Source organism: Mauremys reevesii, linkage group 10 (assembly GCF_016161935.1).
Source record: "Mauremys reevesii isolate NIE-2019 linkage group 10, ASM1616193v1, whole genome shotgun sequence".
NCBI lineage: Eukaryota > Metazoa > Chordata > Testudines > Geoemydidae > Mauremys > Mauremys reevesii.
In genome coordinates this window covers 69,607,718-69,622,240 of record NC_052632.1, presented here as the reverse complement: position 1 = coordinate 69,622,240, position 14,523 = coordinate 69,607,718, and the positions used below count along the sequence as shown (strand labels likewise).

At 43.0% G+C, this 14,523-nt stretch overlaps 1 protein-coding gene across 2 annotated transcripts in view; it reads right to left on the bottom strand.

Moving 5' to 3' along the window:
- The window catches only part of VWA3A (von Willebrand factor A domain containing 3A), a 72,176-nt gene that overhangs the window by 20,045 nt on the left and 37,608 nt on the right, over positions 1-14,523 (bottom strand). For both annotated transcript variants that reach the window (XR_005585402.1, XM_039491027.1), the window contains exons 17-21: positions 9,092-9,211; positions 8,180-8,254; positions 7,349-7,493; positions 6,499-6,694; positions 292-362 (exon numbers count right to left, since the gene is read on the bottom strand). Coding sequence is in view for 1 of the 2 variants with exons in the window: in XM_039491027.1 (XP_039346961.1) it covers positions 292-362; positions 6,499-6,694; positions 7,349-7,493; positions 8,180-8,254; positions 9,092-9,211 (607 nt within the window). In the remaining variant the exon portion in view is untranslated. The remainder of the gene's footprint in view (positions 1-291; positions 363-6,498; positions 6,695-7,348; positions 7,494-8,179; positions 8,255-9,091; positions 9,212-14,523) is intronic.

Genomic DNA, 14,523 nt, shown 5'->3' with positions numbered 1-14,523 from the left:
CTATAAGTTTATAATATATAACTAAACCATTGTTGTATATAAAGTAAATAACGTTTTTAAAATGTTTAAGCAACTTAATTTAAAATTAAATTAAAATACAGAGCTCCCGGACTGGTGGCCAGGACTCGGGCAGTTTGAGTGCCACTGAAAATCAGCTCTCGCGCCGCCTGCGGCACACGTGCCATAGGTTGCCTACCCCTGGTGTAGCTAATGCCGGAACACCATCAACTGAATAAATATTGTAGAGCTATTTTCTAAAGAAAATTTAAAATGATATTTTTTAAAGCATACCTTTTGGGAGTAGTTGACTGCTTTTTCCATTTCAGACACAATAATACTGATATCATCACTTTCATAAATGCCTGGTAATTAAACATATGCTTATAAATAGGTAATTATTTTAATGAAAGTATATTGCAACTTGCAGAGCACACAAAGAAATCAACAGAAAAAGAGAACAAAAAAGTAAAGTGTGTACTTCATAAGGGCTAGATATAATTTAGCCCACACTTCATAAGTAATTAAAAACTTCAAAATGTTTGTCTTTAGAAATGCCTATCCGGAGTTGACTTATGATTACATTAGTTTCTAATTAGTATATAGATGTTATACCAATATAATAAAAACCAGCAGGATCTTATTAAGAGGGATAAGGCAAAGATGCCACATTTATTGTAAATACCATAACAAAACAAAAGACAATGTTTTCCTACTTATTTCTATTACTACTTATTCCTTATACATACACACACACACACACACACACACACACATTCACACAATCATTCATTCAGGTTCTGTATAGATGTTATAGTTACCAGCCTAGATGTTGCTCATGCCAAGTTACTGGCCAGGTATCTTGGTCATGAGGATGGAGCCGAGTCTGTGTCAGATGCATCTGATGCTCCTGGAGGCTGGCGGCAGAACCATAGACTCAAAGTCCTTATTCTTTAGAGTCCAGTTTTATAGGGATTTTTCCCTATGTTAGTTCATAGGAGTTGCTTCATTCTGCTGTTGCTAAATCAATCAGCAGATGGCTGGCTCCATGTTATTAGATGTTTTGTTTTTCCTTCCTTTGAGGTGTGGTGGGTGGATTCCAGTTTGCCCTCCGGGGGGGTCATCTGGTTGATCCCACTTGACACCTTCTTCAGCCGACACTGAATTCTTTAGGCTGGTGACTCCCTAACCATTCAGTCACATACATTCTCTATCTTAATCACATCTATTTCACTGTCTCTTTACTTTTCGGGGTGTTACCAATTTATGTGAGACTCCCTATCTTTTAACAAGCAAAGATAAAGTGAGATGAAAACTTACAGAGGGTGGGGGTCTCTATCTATACACTATAACAGCTACAGTTTTGGCTTACTTAGGGTATGGCTACACTTACAAGTTGCAGCGCTAGTGGAGGCTTTCCAGCGCTGCAATTACACCCCGTCCACACTTGCAGGGCACAACCAGCGCTGCAACTCCCTGGTTGCAGCGCTGGCTGAAAACCCATCCCGGTTGGGGTATAAGGAGTGCAGCGCTGGTGATCCAGCGCTGCTCAGCAGGTGTGGACACTCACCAGCGCTTTAATTGTCCTCCAGGGAATAAGGCGTTATCCCAGAATTCCTGTTCAGCCACTCTGCTCATCAGTTTGCACTCTACTGCTCTGGCCTCAGGTGACCCGCCTTTAAATGCACTGGGGAATTTAAAAATCTCCTTCCTGTTTGCTGCAGCCAGGTGTGGAGTGCAATCAGTTAATCTTTACAGGTGACCATGCCTCCACGCAGCAAACGAGCCCCAGCATGGAGCACTGGCGAATTGCAGGACCTCATTAGTGTTTGGGCGGAGGAAGCTGTGAAGTCCCAGCTGCGCTCCAGCTGTAGGAATTACGATATCTTTGAGCAGGTATCAAGGTCCATGCTGGATAGGGGCCATGATCGGGACGCACTACAATGCAGGGTGAAAGTTAAAGAGCTGCCGAGTGCCTATTACAAAGCCCGCGAGGGGAATCGCCGATCCGGAGCTGCCCCCACGACCTGCCGTTTTTACAGGGAGATGGACGCGATACTTGGGGGTGACCCCACTGCCAATCCCAGGACAACGATGGACACTTCTGAGCAGGCTGGGGGACAGGAGGAGGAGGCGGAGGCGGATGCGGAGGTGGCGGGGGGGGGGAGGAAAACGCGAGTGAAGCTACTGGGATGGGGGAAGACACCCCAGACTCCCAAGAGGCATGCAGCCAGGAGCTCTTCTCAAGCCAGGAGGAAAGTACCAAATCGCAGCAGCCAGTAGTTGCAGAAGGACAAGCAGAGGAGCGGGTTACCGGTAAGCGGCTTTTATTTTCTGGGTGGAAATGTTTCTGGAGAGGAAGGGGGTTTAGGGCTGCATGCATGCCAGCCTAGATGTGGAATAGCCCATTGATGTGGTCTATCACGTCGCGGTAATCGGCTGCAGTGATCTCAGCAAAAGTTTCAGCCAGAGCGTGGGCAATATGCCTGCGCAGGTTTATAGGGAGAGCCACTGTGTTCCTTGTCCCAGTCACGCTGACGCGTCCGCGCCACTGTGCCGCGAGGGGTGGGGGCACCATTGCTGAACACAGGCAACCCGCATAGGGTCCAGGGCGGAATCCACATTCTTCACTCATCCCCTCTTCATCCCCCATCTTCACTCAACCCCTCTATCACTCCAGATTACCCGAAGCAGCCAGCACCCCACTTCTCCCTCTATAAGCACCCCTCACTCACCATTTCGTGGCTTCTGTTGTGTTATGTGTGTGGTAAAAGAATGCTAAAGTGAGGACTCAGTGTATCAATTAATGTCTGGAGATAGTGAATACAATGCTGCCCTGTTAAATGTTGTCATTTCTGGCTTTCTACAGTGACCTTGAATGCTGGACTGAGCAGATGTACCACAGCACAGAGGCTGCACAATTTGAGGAAAAATCCCCGAAAGAGCAAGGAGGACATGTTGAAAACTGTTCTTCATCACTCTGCTAGAGAGAGTAAAACCTGGCAGGAGTGGAGAGAAAAGGAAAGCATGATCCGCCAGAGACATTGGCGTAGAAACGCTGTGGCAAAGAGGAAAAGCACAAACCAGCTGCTAGAGATCCTGTCGCGCCAAGCGGACTCTCTCCAGGCTATCGTAGCCATGCAGGCAGAGCAGTCCCGTGCTGCCCCACAGCCCCCCCCGTCCCAAAGCTTTTTGCCTTGTGCCCCAATGTCAGCTCAAACCCCCTTTCCCCAGCATCCAGGTTCTTACCACCACCAGCTGCCTCCAACACCTGTACGATCACCAACCAGCCCTGATACCTACCACCCTTACCCTCTGCATTCAACCCCCATCACCATGCAGTATATGCACCCTGAAGTGCAGGATTCATTAAACAGCACTCCAGACAGGACATATGCAAACTTGTGACTGTACAGTTCACCAACCCACACCCCTGTCCTCTTGTGTTCATGAAATGTTGTGTGTCTGTCTGTCTGTCAAGGAAGTTTTTTTTTTCCAATAAAACAATTCTTGGCTTTGAAAACAGTCTTTATTATAGCAGATAGTGAAAGATACCTTAGCCCAGTAAAGAAAGAGGCACTGCAAATCATTTTAGGGATAATAGAATAACAGTGTAAGCAGTGCAATTCACTCCCATGCAAGGCAGCAAACATTACTGTTGGCTTTCAGCCTCAAATTGTTCCCTCAAGGCATCCCTAATCCTTGAAGCCCTGTGCTGGGCCTCTCTATTAGCCCTGCTCTCTGGCTGTGCATATTCAGCCTCCAGGACTTGAACCTCGGTGGTCCATGCCTGACTGAATGTTTCACCCTTCCCTTCACAAATATTATGGAGGGTACAGCAAGCGCATATAACCGCGGGATGCTGCTTTCCCCAAGTCTAGCCTCCCATACAAGGAACGCCAGCGTGCTTTTAAACGGCCAAAAGCACACTCCACAGTCATTCTGCACCGGCTCAGCCTGTAGTTGAACCGGTCCTTGCTCCTGTCAAGCTTCCCTGTATAGGGTTTCATGAGCCAAGGCAGTAACGGGTAAGCGGGTCTCCAAGGATCACAATGGGCATTTCGACGTCCCCTACTGTGATCTTCCTGTCTGGGAAAAAGTCCCTGCCTGCATCTTCCTGAACAGGCCACTGTTCCGAAGATGCGTGCATCATGCACCTTTCCAGGCCAGCCTGTGTAAATGTCAATGAAACGCCCGGTGATCCACAAGCGCCTGGAGAACCATAGAGAAATACCCCTTACGATTAACGTACTCTGATGCCAGGTGGGGGGGGGGGCAGAATAGGAATATGCGTCCCATCTATCGCCCCTCCACAGTTAGGGAAACCCATTTGTGCAAAGCCATCCACAATGTCCTGCACGCTCCCCAGAGTCACGGTCTTTCTTAGCAGGATGCGATTAATTGCCTTGCAAACTTGCATCAAAACGATTCCAACGGTCGACTTTCCCACTCCAAACTGGTTCCCGACCGACCGGTAGCTGTCTGGAGTTGCCAGCTTCCAGACTGCAATAGCCACCCGCTTTTCCACCGTCAGGGCAGCTCTCAATCTTGTGTCCTTGCGCCGCAGAGTGGGGGCGAGCTCAGCACACAGTCCCATGAAAGTGGCTTTTCTCATACGAAAGTTCTGCAGCCACTGCTTGTCATCCCTGACTTCCATGACGATGTGATCCCACCAGTCACTGCTTGTTTCCCGAGCCCAAAAGCGGTGTTCAACGGTGCTGAGCATTTCCGTGAATGCCACAAGCACTTTAGTGTCACACGCGGCAGGAGAATCGATATCGATATCATCGTCAGACTCCTCACTGTCACTTTGGAGCTGAAGGAATAGCTCGACTGCCAAACGTGTTGTGCTGGCGACATTCATCAGCACAGTCCTCAGCAGCTCGGGCTCCATTTGCCACAGAAATCGCGATTCACACACAGAGAGTAAAACAGAAAGACACTCACAATGGCGCCAAACGTTGCCGGAAAGAGTGAATGCTGGGATGTGAAGCGATGCACCACGGGGCGTTGGCACAGGAAGCGGAATGACCCGCACACTTCCTTCCCCTTCCCACAATACTCAGCGCCAAAATGGGACGAGGTGCTCTGTGGGATAGCTGCCCACAATGCACCTCTCAATACAGCGCTGGAAAGTGCTGCAAGTGTGGCCACACTGCAGCGCTGGTAGCTGTCAGTGTGGCCACACTCCAGCGCTGGCCCTACACAGCTGCATGACCAGCGCTGTAACTCCCAGCGCTGCAACTTTCAAGTGTAGCCATACCCTTAGAGTTAATTAATGTTTAACAAGTTTTATACAAAGTATTTCTTTGAGCAGGCTTCCCACAGACACAGATGGTGGCTTGCAGGTTAGAGGCTAAATGTTGGGAATCACAAATTTACTTCTAACATAAACCTTAAGTTATAAAGTATCAATTAACAATAAATCAATAAATCATTTCTCATATAAACCATGTTTAATATAAACCTTCTTTAATATCCCTACATAGACACCCCCCCCCCCAAGATGGATAAGTAAAAATGGAAAATTTGTATGACTCATTCATAAACCGACCCTATAATTCAGGGGTCAGCAAACTTTGGCTCCCGGGCCATCAGGATAAGCCGCTGGCAGGCCGAGATGGTTTACCTCAAGTGTCTGCAGGCACGGAGGTAAACCCAAGTAAACAAAGTGTCCCAATGCGCCAGCTGCTTACCCTGACGGGCCGGGACAGCAACTGGTGGGGAAATTTTTTTGGGGGGAGAAGCTGGGAGTCAGAGGAGTAACCCCTATGACCACCCCCTCATGACCCCACCCCTACCCTGGGACCCCCACACTCTCCCCATTCCATCCCTTCCTACCTTATCTGGGTAGGATGTGTCTGGGCTGGCTGGACCTGCTCCGGCAGGCTAGGCAGTGCAACTGCACCCTGCTTCGGCAGGCCAGACCGGGTGCCATGGCCGCAGCATGTTCCAGCGGGCTGGGCCGGGTGGCACAGCCGCAGAGTGCTCTAGCGGGCCAGGCGGCATGGCTGCAGCCTGCCAGCCCCGGAGCTACGGCTGCTTTGGAGGCTGGGGGGAGAGCAGCGTGGCCAGAAGCGGAGAGACTCTGGCCCCATCTCTTCCCTTCTGGCTCTGCAGGCTGTGCTACCTCTCCTTGCTCCCTCTGTTGGGGGGAGGGGCTGTGTCCCATCTCTCCCTCTCTATACCCATTCATATGTCAACACCCCTTCTCTGGTGCTTCCCTTTTTTACTAAAATTTCTGCTTATGAACGAGTATATACGGTAGGTTCTAAAATACTCAAGTAAAGAAATCCTGCATCATTATTAAACTTTTATATTGCAGTAGCACCTAGAAGCCTTAACTGGGATGAGTACTCTGTCTATTTCAGTGCCAGTATAATAGCTTCTCCTTTACCTTGTGTTTAGATATTTATCTCAGGAAACAGTTGCATGTAATAGTGCATTACAGACTTGCCCAATAGAGGAGGAATGTATTAAGATGAAAGTTAAAAAACATACCTGTTTCTCCAAACCAATGAAACCTTCCATTGGCAGCATGTGCTATTTCTCTAAATGTGCTGGCAGTTTCATTTGGACTGGCATAACGAGATGGAATAATGCCACTGGGGTCAAAACCATTTATACTGAACAGACAGACATGAAGCTGCAAATCACAACCGCCACAGACATCGGCCACGTAAGTACTAACTGCATGCTACAAGACAAAAAGAAAGGCTACCACCATCAACCTCAGAAGAGTGACTATTTTTTGACCTGCAGGGCCAGCTGGTGTAAATCAATATCACTCCACTGAAGTCACTGTATCCCTTCATAGCCACTGAGGATCTGACCCACTGAGCTTAACTTTAAGTAAATGTACTCTAGAATTAGCTACAGAACTGATGAGAGATTTCTCCTTATAATTTAAATCCTCTTCTGTCTGGAGAAGGAGGTGTGGCCTGGCTGAAGAGGGAGTGGACTGTTGTCTTCTCCTGCAGAAGGGGCGGGGGGGAGGAGGGGTGGGGGTTGATGAAAATTTGCCAAATAAAGGCAGGAGTGGGCAAGGAAGATCCTGCTGTCACTAGAAAAGGAATCTACAGTGCCAGTGAGTGTTGCGGGATGGGTCACAGAAAAACATACAGAACCTTTTGAGATTCACCCAGCAATATTTCCTGCCTTGAGTTATATAAGAATGAATAATTTCAGGAGGTGAAGTCACAGATCCTGGTATGGTTGATGGGCTTACTTATATGAAAGATAAGTGTTCTATCACCAAACTACAGAAGGCAGCTGAAAAAAGTTTGAGATTAATTCTGAATAAGCAATAAATATTTACAAAGAACATGCAAAATTTTGTATTGATACCCACCATCTCCTGGTCAGGAACTCCAGTGGTAAGCAGATAAAGTCCTTGAGATACATATTTGTCTTTATCTTTGAGGTCTACTTCCACTGCTCTTCTTAGAGCACTCATGAAATTTCTACTACCTTTGCACTGCAGGCTCAACACCCATCTAGAAAGAGAGTTTTACTAATAATCAGAATGCAAAGAAGCAATAAAAGTCACTAAACCCACCATCTCAAACTAAAATCTCACAGTGATGCACTGGAATATAGAAATGGCTTTTGAATTATGACACTCAGCACAGTCCAATGATACAATGGCCCAAGTGGACTAGCCTAATTTTTGTACTGCAGCCACAGCAGCAAACTAGCCGCTCTGAAAAGGGTCAAGGCACAGTTTTAAGGCAGAAGGATTATTAATGCACATTATATTGGAAAGCTGTAATATGAAATTCCATGTTAACTCATAATTCTACACTCATACATCAACAGAACTGTTTACTAAATTCCACTCAGTTACATCTGTGCAGGTTTTCTGAAGACAATGGGACTGCATAGGGTCAGTGAGGGCATAATTTGGCATGCAGAGTGGTACCAGTATATACACTTCTAAATGGAGCACATATGATATGGAAATAATTTCAACACACTAAATATTAAATGCTATCATGATGTTTTCACAAGTCATTTTTCAGAGTAGAACTACACAAACCATAGTACAGCACATCATACTAAACTTTTTAAATCTTCAAAATTGTTCACTTCTCTGGTTAAATCTGGTTCTAGGCTACATTTATTCTAGGATAAGTACTTTCACTAAATTCATAAATATAAGCAAGTTATAATTTGATTGTACCTCCAGGCACTTTGTAAATTTTCTGGATTACAAGGAACCATTTCTGGTTTCCAAGACTTGATGTCACTTCCAAATCTTTGGAGAAAACAAAACAGCAGTTACATTTTCAAATTATAGCTCACAAGGGTACAATTTGTCATGCGTCTGACGAAGTGGGTATTCACCCACAAATGCTCCAATACATCTGATGCTCCAATACATCTGTTAGTCTTAAAGGTGCCACAGGACACTCTGTTGCTTTTTACAGATCCAGACTAACACGGCTACCCCTCTGATAAGAGGTACAATGTAAATTCCCTAGATAAAATCTAGCATTACAGATGTTTGTCGTCCGATATCAGTTTCTGTTTCAAACCATGGAACATTTCACACCTACCTGTGTATTAGGGAATTTTAGCATTGTTGTATACTAGGAAAAATACTATTCAAAGTTCATACACTATTGTATTTATGACTCTTGTAAATAATTGCAAGAGGGATTTTGAAGTGGAGGGACCTGAGAAACCCAATTATTTTTTAAAATGTGATGTTTTTGACACTTGAATTTTGCAATTGTTCTCAATACTATAATATGCACAGTATTTGTTATTTGAAATGTGCAAAATCATGCAGCATAAACATCATAAAGTAGATGATGATCCTTAATTACCAGACGGGCCATTGTATATTTAAACTATTTAAAATAGTGATATAGGCAAATTAGGGTGGCTTTCATAGGCTATCACAAAAATATGTAAAATACCATCTAAATCAGATGATATTTTACATATGTCAATCTAAATAATTGACAATCTTCAATAGCTAGTTAGCCACATTTCATGTCATTTTTCTATTTAGCTACCAGTGTACTGCTTGCCCACAATGTGTTATAGGTAATCGTTTAAAGAAAAATATCTTTGATCAGTTACTTACGCTAGAATATTGAAGAAATCCTTGTTTGACATTTGTTCTTCAAGTAAAAGTCGCAAGGAATGTTGGATATGAATGATGTACAAGGAATTTGTTACTGAGATATCAACGAGTATAACAACCCTAAACAAGGAACACATGCCTTAATTAAAAAAGACCCAAATCACAGACAATATTTCTGTCTCTCTGTTTAGATATTTTAATCATTACTGAACTAATTATTGTTCAAGTTTTGGCCTTAAAATCTATGAAGTAATAGATCTCTTCCATCCCCACCCCCGCAGATTAGGGTAAAACAAAACATGCTTAGTATGGAATAAGCAAGGGCCACATCCTGGAAACACAGGGACAATTAATGTGATTAATAGGGCTGTCAAACCATTAAAAAAATTAATCATGATTAATCGCAGTGTTAATCGCACTGTTGAACAATAATAGAAACCAATTGAAATTTATTATAAATATATCTTGATGTTTTTCTACATTTTCAAATATATTGATTTCAGTTACAACACAGAATACAAAGTGTACAGGGTTCATTTTATATTATATTTGGTTACAAATATTTGCACTGTAAAAAAGATAAAGAAAAGTATTTTTCAATTCACCTCATACAAGTACTGTAGTGTGATCTCCTTATCATGATAGTGCAACTTACAAATATAGATTTTTTTTTGTTAAACAACTCAAAAACAAAACATGCGAATGCCTGTTCTCACTTTCAGATGACTGTAAATAAGAAACCAGCATCATTATCTCCTGTAAACGTCAACAAACTTGTTTCTCTTAGTGATTGACTAAACAAGAAGTAGGACTGAGTCCACATGTAGGTGCTAAAGTTTTACATTGTTTTGTTGTAGCCAGCTTTGCAAGATATTTATGTGCCAGATACACTAAAGATTCATATGTCCCTTCATGCTTCAACCACCATTCCAGAGGACATGCGTCCAGGCTGAGAAAGGGTTCTGCTCGATAACCTCCAAAGCAGTGTGGACTGACGCATGTTCCTTTTCATCATCTGAGTTAGATGCCACCAGCTGAAGGTTGATTTTCTTTTTTGGTGGTTCGGGTTCTGTAGTTTCCACACTGGAGTGTTGCTCTTTTAAGACATTTGAAAGCATTTGCCACACTTCAATCCTCTCAGCTTTTGGAAGGCACTTTAGATTCTTAAACGTTGGGTTGAGTGTTGTAGCTATCTTTACAAATCTCATATTGGTACTTTCTTGGCATTTTGTCAGATCTGCAGTGAAAGTGTTCTTAAAACGAACAACATGTGCTGGGTCATCATCCCAGCCATGAAATTTATGGCAGAATGTGGGTAAAACAGAAAAGGAAATATACAATTCTCCCCCAAAGAGTTCAGTCACAAATTTAATTAACACACTATTTTTGTAAATGAGCATCATCAGCATGGAAGCATGTCCTCTGGAATGGTGGTGGAAGCATGAAGGAGCATACGAATGTTTAGCATATTTGGCACGTAAAGACCTTGCAATGCCGGCTACAAAAGTGCCATGCGAATGCCTGTTCTTACTTTTGGGTGACATTGTAAATAAGAAGGAGGCAGCAGTATGTAAATGTAAAGAAACTTGTTTGTCTTAGTGATTGGCTGAGTAGGACTGAGTGGACTTGTAGATTCTAAAGCTTTACATTGTTTTGTTTTTGAGTGCAGTTATGTAACACACAAAAATATACATTTGTAAGATACCCTTTCATGATAAAGAGATTGCACTACAAAACTCGTATGAGGTGAACTGAAAAATACTATTTTTTTTTATCATTTTACAGTGCAAATATTTGTAATAAAAATAATATAAAGTGAGCACTGTACAAGTTGTATTCTGTGTTGTAATAGAAATCAATATATTTGAAAATGTAGAAAAACCATCCAAAATATCTAATAAATTTCAATTTGTATTCTATTGTTTAACAGTGCAATTAATCACGATTAATTTTTTTGAGTTAACTGCGATTGACAACCCTAGTATAAAACTTGCAATGCCGGCTACAAAAGTGCCATGAGAACACCTGTTCTCACTTTCAAGTGCCATTGTAAGCAAGTGGAGCAGCATTATCTCCTGTAAATGTAAGTAAACTTCTTTGTCTGAGCAATTGGCTGAACAAGTAGTAAGACTGAGTGGACTTTTAAAACTTTAGGCCCTATTTGTTACATAACTGCACTCAAAAATAAAATAATCAAAAAAATATACATTTGTAAGTTGCACTTTCCCAATAAAGAGATCGCACTACAGTACTTGTATGAGGTGAATTGTTACAGTGCAAATATTTGTAATAAAAAATAATATAAAGTGAGCACTGTACAAGTTGTATTCTGTGTTGTAATAGAAATCAATATATTTGAAAATGTAGAAAAACATCCAAAATATTTAATAAATTTCAATTGGTATTCTATTGTTTAACAGTGTGATTAATCGCGATTAATCACAATTAATTTTTTTAATCACAATTAATTTTTTGAGTTAATTGCAAGTTAACTGCGATTAGTTGGCAGCTCTTACACACACACACAGCAAAATGACTGACCAAGTATTATCGTTGTATCAACTACAATTGGTTAATAACATAGTAAAAACATTCTGATTGGTTAATAATTAAATCACAGTGTTTTAATATCATGTGCTGCAAAGAGCCACAAGAGACATATTAAAGAGTCATTTGCGGCTTGGAAACCTCAGTCTGAGTATCACTGATCTATAGCATTGTTAGTCAGTGACTGTTTGATTTTAAATAATCACTATCTAACATAATGGGATGGAGCTGTATTATGGTCCCAATCCAGCAAACAATAATGCACATGCCTAACTTTAATCACATGAATAGTCCCTGTAAGTGTTTCCAGGATTGGGCCCTTACTTATTCCACACTGAGTGTGTTTTGTTTTACCCTAATGCTGGACCTGACCCATGCAATACAGCTCAAAGGTGAGTAGAGTGGTCTCCCACCATTTTAACTGTGGTTCATAACTCCATATACAGTTTTTTGGGAAAAAAGGATTCAGTCTATGAGTGGGGCTGGATGGAAGATTTGTTGTCTGAGCCTTCACAGTAGGAAGCTTTAACACTAAATACACCCCGATATAATGCTGTCCTCGGGAGCCAAAAATATCTTACTGCGTTATAGGTGAAACCGCGTTATATCAAACGTGCTTTGATCTGCCGGAGTGCGCAGCCCCGCTTCCCTAGAGCGCTGCTTTACCGCGTTATATCCAAATTTGTGTTATATTAGGTCGCATTATATCGGGGTAGAGGTGTACAGATGGCCCAACATGCTTTGCAGGAAGGGTCTTAATGTTTTAGCCTTTATGGCTATACACATCAGGCTCTGTTTACATGGGATTTAAGACAGAACATTTCCCAAAGGGTCATTTCCTAGATACCTCAAATTTAAATGCAGCAAAGAGTCCTGTGGCACCTTACAGACTAACAGAAGTTTTGGAGCATGAGCTTTCGTGGGTGAATACCCACTTCGTTGGATGCATGTAGTGGAAATTTCCAGGGGCAGGTATATATATGCAAGCAAGAAGCAAGCTAGAGATAACGAGGTTAGTTCAATCAGGGAGGATGAGGCCCTCTTCTAGCAGTTGAGGTGTGAAAACCAAGGGAGGAGAAACTGGTTTTGTAGTTGGCAAGCCATTCACAGTCTTTGTTTAATCCTGAGCTGATGGTGTCAAATTTGCAGATGTTCTGAAGCTCAGCAGTTTCTCTTTGAAGTCTGGTCCTGAAGTTTCTTTGCTGCAGGATGGCCACCTTAAGATCTGCTATTGTGTGGCTAGGGAGGTTGAAGTGTTCTCCTACAGGTTTTTGTATATTGCCATTCCTAATATCTGATTTGTGTCTATTTATCCTTTTCTGTAGAGACTGTCCAGTTTGGCCGATGTACATAGCAGAGGGACATTGCTGGCATATGATGGCGTATATTACATTGGTGGACGTGCAGGTGAATGAACCAGTGATGGTGTGGCAGATCTGGTTAGGTCCTGTGATGGTGTCGCTGGTGTAGATATGTCGGCATAGTTCTGTGCCTACCTTCATGCCTCCAGCTTCCATCCCGGGCACACCACACGATCCATTTCTACAGCTAAGCACTGAGGTACAACTGCATCTGCTCTAACCCCTCAGACAGAGACCAACACCTACAAAATCTCCACCAAGCATTCTCAAAACTACAATACCCGCATGAGGAAATAAGGAAAAAGATCAAAAGAGCCAGACATGTACCCAGAAGCCTCTTACTGCAAGACAAACCCATACAGGATTCCACTGGCCATCATATACAGTCCCCAGCTAAAACCCCTCCAACACATCATCAGGGATCTACAACCCATCCTGGACAATGATCCCACACTTTCACAGGCCTTGGGTGGCAGGCCAGTCCTCGCCCACAGACAACCTGCCAACCTGAAGCATATTCTCACCAGTAACTGCATACCGCACCATAGTAACTCTAACTCAGGAACCAATCCATGCAACAGACCTCGATGCCAACTCTGCCCACATATCTACACCAGCGACACCATCACAGGACCTAACCAGATCTGCCACACCATCACCGACCGGTTCATTCACCTGCACATCCACCAATGTAATATACGCCATCATATGCCAGCAATGCCCCTCTGCTATGTACATCGGCCAAACTGGACAGTCTCTACGGAAAAGGATAAATAGACACAAATCAGATATTAGGAATGGCAATATACAAAAACCTGTAGGAGAACACTTCAACCTCCCTGGCCACACAATAGCAGATCTTAAGGTGGCCATCCTGCAGCAAAAAAACTTCAGGACCAGACTTCAAAGAGAAACTGCTGAGCTTCAGTTCATCTGCAAATTTGACACCATCAGCTCAGGATTAAACAAAGACTGTGAATGGCTTGCCAACTACAGAACCAGTTTCTCCTCCCTTGGTTTTCACACCTCAACTGCTAGAAGAGGGCCTCATCCTCCCTGACTGAACTAACCTCATTATCTCCAGCCTGCTTCTTGCTTGCATATATATACCTGCCCCTGGAAATTTCCACTACATGCATCCAACGAAGTGGGTATTCACCCACGAAAGCTCATGCTCCAAAACTTCTGTTAGTCTATAAGGTGCCACAGGACTCTCTGCTGCTTTTACAGATCCAGACTAACACGGCTACCCCTCTGATACTCAAATTTAAATGTGTATTTTAACTGGTCTCACTGAAGCTATGGCTTCTTTTCTAGTATATTTGAACGTTGTGTCTTTATGGTCCAATGAACACCCCATCATCAATAATAAAAATATATACCTACATGCTGAACAGTACAATATCAATTTTCAAAAATGGATACTTAAATTGCATGCACCCATCACTTACCTGCAAATGATGCATTTAGGAGTGTATATTTTCTGTACTTTCTCTCTATGCTCATTTACAGGCACAAAGTTAA